This window comes from Grampus griseus (genome assembly GCF_964374135.1).
Source record: "Grampus griseus genome assembly, chromosome: 3".
NCBI lineage: Eukaryota > Metazoa > Chordata > Mammalia > Artiodactyla > Delphinidae > Grampus > Grampus griseus.
The window spans coordinates 99914802-99929932 of record NC_139019.1 but is presented as its reverse complement, the minus strand read 5'-3'; the positions used below and the strand labels follow the sequence as shown (position 1 = coordinate 99929932).

The 15131-nt window shown below is 39.3% G+C and overlaps 1 protein-coding gene across 1 annotated transcript; it reads left to right on the top strand.

Annotated features, from left to right (window-relative positions):
- Positions 1–1028: 1028 nt before the first annotated feature.
- Positions 1029–8739, top strand: LOX (lysyl oxidase; the record flags this gene model as incomplete). The annotated part of the gene is made up of 6 exons (XM_082652460.1): positions 1029–1650; positions 2003–2111; positions 3244–3381; positions 4618–4774; positions 8167–8262; positions 8620–8739. 6 exons carry the CDS (start codon positions 1029–1031, stop codon positions 8737–8739), a joined length of 1242 nt encoding a protein of 413 aa, XP_082508586.1.
- Positions 8740–15131: the final 6392 nt, after the last annotated feature.

Genomic DNA, 15131 nt, shown 5'->3' with positions numbered 1-15131 from the left:
ATGAAAGATGGTTCTTCACTTCCACTTAAAGTACAATTCAGGCCTGCATTTTGAAAGAGACAGGTTTATTCATCACTTCAGCGTTAGCTGGCTTTGTTCCCTGTAAAATTTTACTTTTGGTTATTAAAATATTCACTGGAGGAAATAAATTTGTAACCCATTTCTCATATTACCTACACACAGAAAAACAAAATTTGATATCTTGGGGTTTATTTGCTGAAGGCGCTTCCCATAAAAGCGAGGAGTGTGGAAATTTGTCTGGTTAACTCCTTATGGATAAGTTAGTCACAATCGTTCCTCCGCCCACTTTCCCCCTCCCCCCTCCCCCCATCCCCGACTCTCGCCCCCAGCACCCTCCCCACCTCCCGACTTCCCGCCTCTGCAGGGCTGGTGACCTAATAGCATTTTTCTTCGTGCATATTTTGGCGTCGCCCCATGGCCTGGCTGGCTTTGCCTGTCTGAGTCTTTTGAAATTCCTGCATGTTCGCCCCAGATTAAGAGTGTGTCTCAGGATGTGTGTTCCGTTTTGTTCTTTCCCCTTAACGCTCCCTGTGCAACGTGTCTGGGGGGAGGAGGACAAGACGGGGAGGGGAGGGAGGGGCAGAGGCGAGGAGCTGTCCGCCTTGCACGTTTCCAATCACATTACGTGAACAAATAGCGGAGGGGCGGCCGGGCCAGAACGGCTTGTGTAACTTTGCAAATGTGCCAGAAAGTTTAAAATCTCTCCTCCTTCCTTCACTCCAGACACTGCCCGTTCGCCGGGGCCGCCACGCCGCTCCCCGTCGCCTTCCAGAAGGACTGAGAAAGAGGAGAGAGGCGAGTGCCACGTCCCAGCAGCCGCCTTTACTGGAGAGGGTCTGCAGCCCATCCTTGGCACTGCTTGGTGGGGACTGAGATAGACGCGAGCCCAGTCCGCCTCCCTAGTTGAAGATTTCTCCCTCCCTCTCGTGATTTGAGCCCCGTCTTTCTTTTTTTTTTTTCTCCGAGCTACGTCCTCCCGGAGCGGGGACAATCCAGCAAAGGGAGCGATGCGCTACGCCTGGACCGCACTCCTGCTCGGGCCGCTGCAGCTCTGCGCACTCGTGCGCTGCGCCCCGCCGGCCGCCGGCCACCAGCAGCCGCCTCGCGAGCAGCCGGCGGCTCCGGGCGCCTGGCGCCAGAAGATCCAATGGGAGAACAACGGGCAGGTGTTCAGCTTGCTGAGCCTGGGCTCGCAGTATCAGCCACAGCGCCGGCGAGACCCGGGCGCCACCGCCCCGGGCGCCGCCAACGCCACCGCCCCGCAGCTGCGCACGCCAATCTTGCTGCTCCGCAACAACCGCACGGTGGCGGCGCGGGCGCGGACGGCCGGCTCGTCTGGAGCCGCAGCTGGCCGCCCCAGGCCCGCCGCCCGCCACTGGTTCCAAGCTGGCTACTCAATGTCTGGGGCCCCGCGCACCGGTAACCAGACGGCGCCAGGAGAGCTCCCGGCGCTCAGTAACCTGCGGCCGCCCAACCGCGTGGACGTGGACGGCATGGTGGGCGACGACCCGTACAACCCCTACAAGTACACCGACGACAACCCCTATTACAACTACTACGACACATACGAAAGGCCCAGGCCTGGGAGCAGGTACCGGCCCGGATATGGCACCGGCTACTTCCAGTATGGTAAGCCCCCCCAAGTCGCCGGAAACACCCGCGCACCCTTTCCCCAACTCTGTGGCTCCCCGACGTGGCTGCCTGGGCGCGGCAGGCCTCAGTCCATGCAGATCCCATCCCTCCCCCTGCTCCTGCAGAGGCAGCCCTGGAATCTGCTGCAAACCGCGCGCCTGGCCCCTCCTGCTTTCTTTCCACATTGCTTTGCAGCCCTCGGCGTCCCCATTCTTCTGCTAGCCGCAGCCCTACAACCGCAGTCCGGCTGGGTGAAGGGTGAGGAGTAAGGGACATGGAGGGACCCGGAGCCAGGGTGAGGGCCGCGGAGTTGTCTCACTGGTTTGCCTATCGCCTGGCTGACGTTTAGGTCTTCCGGACCTGGTGCCCGACCCCTACTACATCCAGGCGTCCACGTACGTGCAGAAGACGGCCATGTACAACCTGAGATGCGCTGCGGAGGAAAACTGCTTGGCCAGGTACCAGCTGTATCTCCTCGGCCCAGCTCCTCCGTCTTGGTTCCGGGGGTGCTGCCCAAGTGCCTGGTTCTGACCACTCTTGTTCCGTGCAGAGAGGAGTTGGGAAGTGGAACGTGTTCTCCTGGGCATGCTGACCTGGATGGAGAGTTAAAATTTTGAAGATTTCTGTGGGTTCTGACTTTCAAACTGTGGCACAAGTCAGGGAGATGAAACAAACCCTATCCTGGAGGGAGGGAGGGAGGGAGGGAGGGAGGGAGGGAGGGAGGGAGGGAGAGAGAGAGAGAGAGAGAGAGAGAGAGAGAGAGAGTGTCTCCTATTCTTTTTCCAAGATCCTTAAACTCTGGAGCCAACTGTTTCCAATAAGGTTTTATTAAACTATAACGTGGAAAAAATACTGTAATGGAAGAGCTTGTTAATACCCCTTTAAAAGTTTGGGAGCCACTTTGCCAGTACGGCACCCCTTATTGGGTGTCATAGTTTTCTTCTTTTATTTGAAGCCACAATTAACTTAGTTATTTTGGTATTACTTCAGCCAGAATAAGAGCATGAGCAAGAGCTTTGTTTTTGCATTAGTCCTAAAATAAAATCTTAGCAATTTGGGGAATGGAATTCCCTGAGTTTGCTGCTGGGAAACCAGCAGAGGGAGCAAAAGATGATTTGATAAGATGCATAAAAAATTTTTTTAATGTAAAATAAGGTCATCAATAGTTTTTAAATATATATATTCACACAAAATAAATAAGAAAAAATTTATTTTGTAAATTTCTTCCACTTCCTTTATAACTGTCCAGCTAAAAGAAGAAATCCAAGCTCATCATCTTCATTCTAGAGTCTTGCACCACACACCATTGCACTCCCTATATTACTACAGTAATGCCGTTGTTTTAAAGATAGTTACTAAATTATTTATCTAATCTGGGAATACTCTTTTATTAGAGTTACTTCCCCACTTTACATCTTAGTTAACTGTTTAAGAAAAAAATGTATGCAAAATGCCCTGGTCTCTTGGAACTGATAGCCTAGTTGGGGGAAGAGGGTAGTGACCATTATAAAATGGAAAGGTTTTGCTTATAATTTTGTCTTTAGTTAATATTCTGTGAAAATAATAATGTTTCTTTTTTCAAAATCACAGCTCAGCATACAGGGCAGATGTCAGAGATTATGATCACAGGGTGCTGCTAAGATTTCCCCAAAGAGTGAAAAACCAAGGGACATCAGATTTCTTACCAAGCCGACCGAGATATTCCTGGGAATGGCACAGTTGTCACCAGTAAGTGGACAGGCCTCTTGGGTACTTTTGAGTTGCTTTTTCATTTTACAGGTGATTCTTGATATGACAAATTCTTACACAAAGAGAGAAAATTGCTGTTATTTACATTTAGAATTTCTCTGTGTGATTTGACATAATCAAGGAAATGTATCTTTAAAATAATACATCAACTACTATATCCTGTTATCTTTTAAACTGGAAACTCTAAGCCCAGCTTATTAAAACTGTTGATAGGATACAGCAATTAGCTTCACTAGAATTTTATCCCAGTATACTACAGGTAAGAGTTCTAAAAAAGCCTATTACAGTCAAGATCATCTACAATTAGTTAGCATTTCATAGCATTTAATAAAGATCACACATTATGAAAAGGATTCAGATACTGTTCTCAAAGAAAGATGTAGATGACTTACTCCATGAACTGAGAAGGGCCTACCTCAATCTTTTAAAAGGCCTGTATCAAACCCAAGCAAAAGGTAGTTGCTTGTTTTATCCTAAATTTAAATATTTTCACATAAGGTAATTCTATAGTTTGACTTGGTAACTTGCCTAGGTGTTTACTGCCAGGAAATCCTGTTTTGTGCCCTTAAACTTTCTATAGTTCAAGCCATTTCTTCTTGTTCTTTCCTTATGTGAGAAGATGAACAGCTCAGCACCTTCACTTTAATGAAAGGAGGAAAATAGATGTGAGCACCTAATTTGCTGATAAAATAGAATTATTTCTAAATAAAAGTTTATACTAGTTAAATAATAATGGTGGATAAAACATGCCTTTATTTCTCCTTTGCATTTTAGTAAGGATTTTAAATGTGTGAGAACACATTTTTTTAAAATTTCACAGAAACCTCCCAAGAGACAAGTGCTCTTCTATTTTGGAATGAAGCATCGGTAGTGGCAGCCAAAGGAGATATACTAGATAACATATGGCAAGTTTCACTTAAACAAAGATAATTTACTATCTCTATTTAATATTCAAATATAAAACAGAGTGAAATAGAAAAGCAACATACTCAAAGTAGGTCTTTTTTTCCTAGTAGCAAAGTTAAAGCCTTATAATTTTGATAGATTTTTGTCCTGGAAAAAAAATCTAGCATGAAATCTACCTTTAAGAAGATCAACTTGATCTCAATTTTGATGTGAAAACAAGTGCAGGAAGCAGTGGGGATGTCATCTAGAATCCTCGTTGCTTTCTCTGTATGTTACTGACCACTGTCTCTGTGTTGTGTGGGACATTAGACATTACCACAGCATGGATGAATTCAGCCACTATGACCTGCTTGATGCCAGCACCCAGAGGAGAGTGGCTGAAGGCCACAAAGCAAGTTTCTGTCTTGAGGACACATCCTGTGACTACGGCTACCATAGGCGGTTTGCATGTACTGCGCACACACAGGTAGGGTGGCAACCTGGAATCAAGAACCCACAGGCTTCAGAGAGAAAACAGTCTTCTATTTTTTTTCCTGCAGGCTGTCTTTTTAAAAGAAAAAACTATTTTATTTAGGGGGTCATCTAGTCCATATGGTAAATTATTGGGAAAAGGAAAGGGATGGCTTGATGATCCAAATTACTTTTAAAGTATTTCATCATCACAGAAAGTCAATGTGCCTACCTGTTATGTTCTACAGTGAAAAGCAGTAGTTTATTATCTGAAAAAATCCTAATGGTTTCCAGTTTCTGCACTCATTCTGTATTCTTTAACTTGATTGGTAAGCAATTGTAGAAAAGATATCTGTTTTGTCACCTGCAAAACTATTCCTCCCTCTACCTATTAAACTAAAAATAGAATGGTGATTGGGATTAGCAAAAGGCCAGAAAATAAGTTTCTTAAAAAGTACTTTTAAAAATGTCTCTTTTAATCATATGAAGAAGAGCAGAGGACACAGTTTCTTTCTCCATGCATATATATTTAAACCTACAGTATAATTGATGTCAGATGTCCTTTGGATGGATTTTTAAAAAGAGTGCTGTCCTAAGCAGTTTGTATGTCTTATAATGGGAAAATGTGTGTCATTTAAAAGCTGTGCCAGTATTTCCATAAGAAACCCTAATTTGTAAAAGGACATTATAATTTTACTCCAGCGGAAATCTTGGCAGGAAGTAGTGAATGTACATAACTCAGGGCACAAAAGGATCAGCAGCTGGCATCTTGGGAAGCAAATTCCAGGGCTGTGGCAGGAAGCTTTCTGGTGACCTAAATGTTATCTTTGCTTCTTTCCCTCAGCTTAGAACATCATAGCAATTGGAGGGGTAAGGGTTCAATTCCTCTCGCCCTGGGGCAGGACTTACTCTTTAAGCAAAAGAGATGTAACCTACCCACACATTACACATATGTGTATATAGAGGTCCCCTTTTCACTCAGTGATCTCTAAGTCCCACAGCACCCACCTGTGCAGTGGACCTGGAGTTTATTTTCTTCCTTTAGAAAAAGAGGCACTCTGGACAGCTCACTGCTGAAATATTTGAATCAAGACTATAGGTATTTATAGCATGTGAGTCCCCCAGTTCCGTGGGGGGTGACCCTACTTCTTTTTATGTGGTAGCTTCCTTTTTTTTTTAATATCTTTATTGGAGTATAATTGCTTTACAATGGTGTGTTCGTTTCTGTTTATAATGAAGTGAATCAGCTAGGTAGCTTTCTTGTTAATTATCCTCCGTTTGTGTCCTATTTAACCATTATTCACTAGGTCTTACACTACAAATGACTAATGTATTTGTGTTTTTCACTAGACTGGTGTTTCTTGAACATGGGCTTCATTTAAAGGGAAAAAAAAATTCTCACAAAGTCCCAGTATTGACTTAGATTAGTTGTATTATAAAGTTTTTAAATGTATCCAAAAGTAATACTAGATAGGACTTCTTTATATTTATATTTTCATATAAGTTCTTAGATAACAAATTACATATTAAATATATACGAAACTAGAAAGTTACATTAACCTCATTAATTTATGTAACAAACAGTTATGTTTTGCTAAAACCAAATAGTTAATCTATATAGGCTTGGCTAAGGTTCTACATTTTTTTAAAAGTTTTTAAAGTGTGAATACAGGAAATGCCTGTTTGCTTACTGCCCTGAAAAACTCCTTTTTTGTTTGCCAGTTCAAATAATCAAAGCTTATACTTAAATTCTGCCACTTGAGTAAGGTAGAGTGGCAATTTCAGCATTCTTTAAAGTTCTTTTGTTCACTTAAAGGTAAGATAAGCATTGTAGCATTATTTAAACCAGTCTTAAATGGGTATCTAATCCAGTGAATCCCTTACAGTGCCATGAAGGTGGTGGTGGTGGTGGTGGTAGTAGTAGTAGTAGTAGTAGTAGCAACAATAATAGCTAACACTTACTGAATATATATTATGTGCCAGAATCAGAATTATGTGCTGGAAATCAGAAACAGAAAATTCTTCATAATATATTGACTACTCAACATAAGGTTAACGAATGAGCACAAGTTGGTATGGACCAAAGTGGGAAAATGGTTCTCACTGCTGTGGCACAGGTACTTTTTGAGTTTGGCCTATCTGTACTACTGTGTGCTGTATGAGAGCACAGTTCTCCCCCATTCTTCCCAAATCAAACCACAGGCAAACCAGCACTAGTAGAACACGCTTTAGATGATTCTGCCATCTCTCTGGTGACCAAGGTGATCTTAAGCACCAAACAATTTTGGTTGCTGAAATTAAATCGTGGTATTGAGTTTAAATGATTCTAGCCTATACTTTTTAATTCATTTTGATTAGTATTAGAATGCAAATACAACAGTTAAAACGTCTGATGAAGAACTAGTGGAATCAAGAATATACCTATGGACTCCAATTTGAGCAAATTTCACCAGGCTATAACTTTCTGGAGAGCAAGGACCATATCTTAGTGGTGTTTTTCTCTTCTCAGCCTGTAGAAGGCACTCATTTACTTATTGAAGTGACTATCTTTGCAAGTAGAGTTGATGTAGCAATCATCCCTTTAATACAACAAAATATTCAGTGATGATGTGAAAAAGAATATAGTGTGGTGGTTACAATCAGGGACCCTGGACCCCAAATGCCTAAACTCAAAACCAGCTCAGCCATTAACTAGCTGTATATTCTTGTGTGAGCTGTTTGACCTTATAGTGCCTTAGTTTCTTTATTTGTAAAATGGGTTAATACTACCTCCTGCCTCATGTAGTTGTGAGAATTAAATTTATATATTTAACATGTTTAATTGATCCTGGCATATAATACATAGTTCATAAGTGTTAACTATTCAAAAATGCAATATGACTCTGCCCTTGGGGAGCTTACAATCTCTAGTTAGATATATTCTTATATAGTATGACTTTAATATAGAGGAGAGAAGGATAAATACCATAAAATCTATACACAGAGTATCTTGGATATTCAGAGTATAGGAAGGTAATTTCCAAGAAGAGAAATTGGAGAGTTCCACTGATGACAAGACATTTGAGTCAAGTTGATTATTACATGGCCTTTATTCCTGAACTGGTAATATTCAAGAATTTTGGTAGAGGCCTATTTTGTCACTTAAGATTGTATTTATCACTAGTGATTTATGACAATTTTAAGAAGCGAGATGTACTACTACTTATATTAGTCCTGTATTTTTTTTAGCTGGAGGTGCTATAAGGCTGAGTAATATATACTTCTCAAAGGAGATGCAATATAAGTATAGTTTTATGTCAAACTCTTGTAAGTACTAACTTAAAATTTAATTTGCAAATAATAAGCATATTCTTTAGCACATTCTAGCCATATACCATCTTTTTAATTTTTGAATTTTATTTGTTTCAGGGGCTGAGTCCTGGCTGCTATGATACCTATAATGCAGACATAGACTGCCAGTGGATTGATATTACAGATGTAAAACCTGGAAACTATATTCTAAAGGTAGAGAACTTTGAATATGTACCCATAATTTACTTCAGTTGCAACTCATGGGCCTCTTCTCTGGATTCCAATGTTAAATAATCACGGTCCTTCAAGCAATTATACATCTTCCAGAAGTACTTCTAAACCAACCTAGATATATTTTAAAAATTCTTATTTGAAAGAACTTAGGGAAAAATATACAGCCTCTTTCGATAACTTCTCCAGAGTTGAACCATGTGCCTAACTTACACCCCCTCCCTGCTTGATTTAGTTGGAGCACATTGCCTCTGTTCTAGCCCTGTGAAAATAGGAAGAAATTAACCAGTAAACACTGCTAATAAAATCTGAAACACAGATGATGTTTATGTTGCCTAGGTCAGCGTGAACCCCAGCTACCTGGTGCCTGAGTCAGACTATACCAACAATGTCGTCCGCTGTGAAATTCGCTACACAGGACATCATGCATATGCCTCGGGCTGCACAATTTCACCGTGAGTCCTATTTGCCTAGCTAAGTAATTCTCCTGACAATGAGTTTTAATTCATTGATAGGCATTATACACATTTGTTTTCACTACTACTGCAGCTTCCTTGTAAAATAGACCAAAGGTAGAAAACGGTAGCTTCTGTACTATAACATAATTAGAGCTGATGTTTTTTTGATAATGCTAGAGAATGGAGAAGGGGATGTACTCAGGTTTTTATCACCCTGAAACTTAGCTTTTAAGACAAGACACAGAGCACATTGTTTACCCTCAAAGTCTATGGCAGCTGAGTCTGTAAAATATGCAATACGCAGTGTGGATAACCTTGTGGGAGCCCAGAGAGTTGGGTTTCCCGCCTCTTCCCCATAGTCCATGAAGGAGCCCTGAAGAAATTCCTAGAGTTCTTCAAAGTACACTTTGAAAGTGACTGTCTTAAAGCATGCAGCTGAAGAGGTCAGACCACCTGTTCTGTAGAAATCAAGATTTCACATATTTGAGTTCTACAAACACAAGTAATAGGGAAATACCCTGCAAAAGGAGGCTTGTATGGAGGTGCCTTCATAATTTTCCTAGTCCTGAAACCCTTCCTTGAATGAAATCTTAGAAGGAATCCCAGCATGTAAATATTACAGGTGTGGTGCTTTGATGAGAGTAATTAAAGGGTAGTTTTGCGTTCTTGTCTCTCTGTCCCACCTTGACCCCTTAAGCACTGCCTGCTCTAGTGATGCTGGGTTATAGATTCTAACTACATATGCCACCTGTGAGTGATACCTTCCCAACACAAGAACACCATTAGAGTGATACTGAACACATGTCAGCTTTGCTGTGATGTGAGAGGCACCAGTGAGTGCCTATGGATCATGCAGAAAGGTGTCTAACAGAGCTACCCTAGAAACTTAAAATTTATAGAAATTTCTCCCTGCTACACAAACCAAGTGGTTGCTGCAGATGAACCTGTAGTTGGTGGGCTTTCCAAAGTACAGATAAACCTATCTGGTTGTGCATATTTTGCCCACTACTGGGGATCCTAGCCAGGAGGAAGGTGGAGCTTAAAGTGCATTGGGCTACATTCATCTTGGAGGGGAGCCTTTTCCTTATTTCCATAGAGAAGCAAAGCCTGTGCTTTTTAAGTGTCATCATAGCATTAGAGACAGATGTAGTCTATGACAGCAAAGGTGTAGGTAGCACTGAAAGAAGATTATCAAGTATATTCTTCTGAACATGCCCAAAATACAGAAAACCTGGCTGTTTATGGCCCATATTGTGTGGAGCTGATCACCGTATAACTGAAAATCCCCAGAAGAGGAGGAACTTAAAGTAAAATAATTTAAAATAAGTGGATTAATTTCCCTTAATTTTTATAATTCCTTAATTTATTCACTCATTATGTATTCATTGGCACTTTCATTTTTGATACAATATGAAAATTCCATGGTGAGGGGTAAAATAAAATGTAGTCAAAACAGGATGATCTCTGCTACAATAAGCTAAGTGACTCTCAGGTACAACTGCTGCCCTCCCATGAGGAAAAGGTCTGGTGAGGTGATTCTGTTGTTGTATAGAAGGTGTCTTGCTTGTCATCAGTAGAATCCATTGAATTGGGTATTGCTAGATATTTAGAACAAATAAAACTTGTTATTTTGTTCCAGCATAGTTTCTTTCTCTTTTTTTAGCCACTTGTCACTGACTATAAATTGCAAGAGTGGTTGATGTAAAATTTTAATGAGCAATATTGATCAGATGAAAATATGAAAAAATGAAAGGACCCATAGGTAGTGATTTGTAATAAAATAACGAGCTCATACTTCTCTACGAGTGGAAAATAATGGGAGAAGTACAGAAACCTTGACTTGCGAAAGAAACCCTCACCTTTAGAATGATGCTCACCTCTTATATTTTGACTTTCACTTTCGCCTCCCTTGGTAGGGATCAGAGTTCAGAGGAAGGCGAAATTTTCTCTGGCTGAGATTCAGGAGTGGCTTTAGGACAGCATTTGAATTGGGCCTTGAGGGCTGAGGAGGACTGCACTGGAGAGAGTTAAGGAAGGGCATGCTGGGAGGAGTCAACATCACCTGCAACTGCATGGCAAGAAGAAATTGCAGGGCATGTTTGGAAAAGCAAGTCTTCTAGTCTGGCTAAGGCATAAGTTTCATGGGCAAAAAGAATGGAAAATTGGGGACCAGATCAAAGCGAGCACTGAAGAGCAAGCTAAAATGTTTGAACTTCATCCTGGTGGCCACGGGGAGTCTTTGAAGTTTCTTGAGCAAGGTGTGTATCTTGCCTAAAGCCATGTGGTCAGTCCATGGCTCTGTAAGCAAGTGCGTGTGATTCCGTCGGTAACGTTATTGTACTTTTTTTTAACTCTTAAAGACACATCACCTCTTAGTTCACCGATTGTTTTTCATGCTAATCAAATATTTGAGAGCATTCTATTGGTGTGTAAAAACCACCCAGTAAGAAAGTGTCTGCCTTTGATGTGTCCTATCTCCCTCATCTTCCTCACTGTAAATCCAACGTATGAACCAGGTAACTCTGTGGCCCAGTTCAATTCTAAGATACCATGATTAAGTTCTTTTTTCATAGAAATGACTATTTGGAAACTGATGGTTTATGATTTGGACTAAGTGATTCTTATTTCATTTATGTGGGGATCTATGATCACAGTATAAATACAATATTAGGTTTATTGGCTTTGACCCAGTCTCGGCCTGTTAATGTAACATTCTACATCCAGAACCATGCTGGGAAAGGACTAATGCAGGACAGTGCAGAGGTCACGAACCTGCTTCTTAGTGGACATGCCACACTTGCTGCAAGGAGTGAACTCACCGGGCCAGGGCTGCTGTTCCTATAAATCCTGCTTTAGCCTTGATTGTTTCAGAGGATGTTTCTTTTAACTCTAAAGATCAAGTTTGTAGGTATCAGGCATACACTTTCTGCTACTGACATAGTCACTTTCTTCAAATCAGTATTAAAATAATGTATTAATGGATAATTTCAGAAGGTGACTATCCCTTTGGTTGAGGGAAATTGCTATCTATCTATCCATCTATCTGTATACACAGACACATATTTTAAAAAGGTGACTTTAAACTTGTCTACTATACTCATTCAGAGTATTATCAGGTTAATAACTTGTCTTATTTTGTTTTCTTAATCTAGGTATTAGAAAGCAAGCCAAAACTTCCAATGGATAAATCAGTACCTGGTGTTCTGAAGTGGGAAAAAATAGATTAACTTCAGTAGGATTCATGTATTTTGAAAGAGAGAACAGAAAACAACAAAGGAATTTTTGTTTGGACTGTTTTGTAACAAAGCACATAACTGGATTTTGAACATTTAAATCGGCATTATTTTGGAAATTTTTAATATTATCATTCACATTACTTTGTGAATTAACGCAGTGTTTCAAGTCTATAATTGCACACTTGGCTCTTTCAAAGAAATCCAAATTTCTTATGCTCCTTCTGAAATTATAGTGCAAAACGAAAAAAAATATTTCAATGAATGAGTCAAAATTATTTTAAACTGAGAATTTTCTAAAGTTCTGAAACTTTAGTGAACCATAATAATAACTGGCTTATATATGTCCTAGAATAGATTACTTTAGAAATGAGGCTCCTACTGTTTAAATAGATATGGACACATTTGGTGCTGAGGAAGGAACAAACACGTTACCATTGGTGTCAAGAAATATTACTATATAGCAGAGAAATGGCAATATATGTATTCAGATAGTTACACCCTATATAAAATTTATGTTTACATTTTAAAATTAGTAGATAAACTCCTTTCTTTCTGTCAAGTGTAAAATTTCATTCTGACTTAAGTCAGCTTTTGTTTTGGAATTAATTAAGTAATTGAGCTGCCCAACTCCTGTCTGACCTTTGTTGATGCTCCCCTCTATTCTTTAGTTTTCCTACAGGCAGAGACCTTTTAATTGGCATTCTTAAAATTACTGTTCTGGGGACTGCTATACATAGGACAACTGTGTCAATGGGAAGTCATTCTGATGATAGATGTAATACATCCAGAGATAGTATGCATTTAAGTATATTAAACTATTAGCCAAAAAAAATTTCCTTGCTTACATGAAAATCATTCAAACAAGTACCACAAACCACAACTGTCTCTAAAATACTTAGAAATATTAATGAAAAACACCTTAGGATTTTCAACTTTTCTACATTTTTTAAATGATCAGCTTTAAAAAGAATAAGACTGAAAAATTTTAAATTATCCAGAATAAATGACAATGTATATGGATACAAGAACATTATCCTAGGTCATCCAGGAATCAGTCATACATGTTTTTTTGTGTGTGTCTGAAATATAATACAAATTAGCAAAGCACATAGCATTATATACTTGAGATGTTGGTCAATAAGGAAAGAAACAACAACTTTCTGCAAAACCAAGGACTGTGTTGCATGAGACAGCTGTGATTTTATTTTAAACTGTGAAACCATGTGCCACAACAGAATTTGGAGAATTTCTATTTTTCTGAGATTCAAAAGGTACAGAAAGAAATCAAATTACACGTTTAAGTTAGTGGTGCTTAAGCAGAAATTTTCCTCCCTTAACCAGTATTAAAATCTCAAGCAAGGTATTTCCAGTGCCAGCACACATTAGGTAGAATTTAAAAGTGAGTTGGCATCCCTGTATTATATGTCATAGAGCTGTAATGTCAACACCAGCTACAAGTAACCGTTCTGCACTCAACGAGTGCCTAGCAAGGCAAGAGGGGCTAGAGATGGACAGTAATCAAGGGTAGATAGAGTGGGCCACATGATCCTCATCTGCCAGGGCACACACTTACCAAGAGACAATACAGACAGCTTGATAGAGACCCAGAACTTCCACTGAGCTAGTATCTGAGCTATGGGATAGCTTCTTTGATGTACCTCTTTGCCTTAAATTGCTTTTAGTTTTAAGACTGTAGAATGATTCTTTTAAATTGTAATCTTTTCTAATAGAGATATTTTAATATACTTGCTTTTTAAAAAACAAAAACTACTGTCAGTATTAATACTGAGCCAGACTGGCATCTACAGATTTAAGACCTGTCATTTCATTAAGATTCTTACCCCTACACTAAAAACTAGCTAATATCATGGCCTTTGGATACATATGAGAAGATGTATTTACTATCATTCCATGGGCCTTCCATCTATCTGTACATCCATCATCATTTAAAGGCCTAATATACACTAGGCACTCACATGCTAGGCATTGGGATATGAAAATGATTGTCCCTAACCTCAATAAGTATTTGAAATGTCATTATAACCCATGAGGTTCAGCTTATTTCATTTTTAACATCATAAGTACATGTCTAAAAGAATTTCTGTTTTAAGCACTATTGTTTTTCATGACCATAGTTTATTAAAGAAAATGTTAAAGATGAATAGATATATGCATGTATGTGTTACTAATAGTTAAAACTATGTTTCCAACCCCTGAAGTGTCTGCCTTTTAAATGTAACACATACTATTTCGTTGATTTTAGAAAAAAACAGTTTCAATTAAGAGGCTAAAGATTCTCACTTATTCCTTATATAAATATTCCTCCCCACCCCTAAACACTCCCACATAACTCACAAGTATTGATTTAACACTCAATATTTTTGAACCTCAAGTAATCTCTTCTCTGAATAACCACCAAGACTCACAGATAATGATTAGCTGGTAAAATTTATCCATTAATAAAATAAAAAATATAATCCAGTCTTACCAAACTCTAAATAAAAAATCTTTTAAATAGGAAGTAGAAATGATACAAAGAATGTTGAGTACTGAAAAGAGACTGGTTTTTAAACTAATAAGAACTGTGAAAAAGTTGGCTAAATGGAAAGATAACTTAGTGAGTCTTCCACATGCCATATTAGTGGCCTCATAATTATTCAGACCACAGTCTGCATTAAAGATGTCTTGACCTTTGAGGCTAGGATTCAGTCTCGCAACAGTACCATAACATACAAACACATAACTTGCCTATTTCCAGGAAATCTTTATATTTTTACATAATGACTTTATTCACAATTGCTATCATCTAATTATTCACTAGGCATTATTTTTAATAATGAACAATTTTTTTTCTCCTTGACCTCATAGGAGATAATCACACTCATAAACGTTCCCCATACTTAGATTGTAGAGGAAATGCAGTTCACTAAAATTATCATGGTACTAAGAATTTATCTTTACCAAATTTGTTAAAATATTGAATTTATGGTCAGAAGATATTTTGTTTTAAAAATAGCTTGTTTTGATAGTTAACAGTATAACTGATAAATAAAAATTACCCTTTTCTATATTTTTTATGTTTAGAATTCATATTCACAATCAATATATTCAATCAATAGCCATATTTCATTCCCAGCTACCAAAAGTCCTGGGCCAC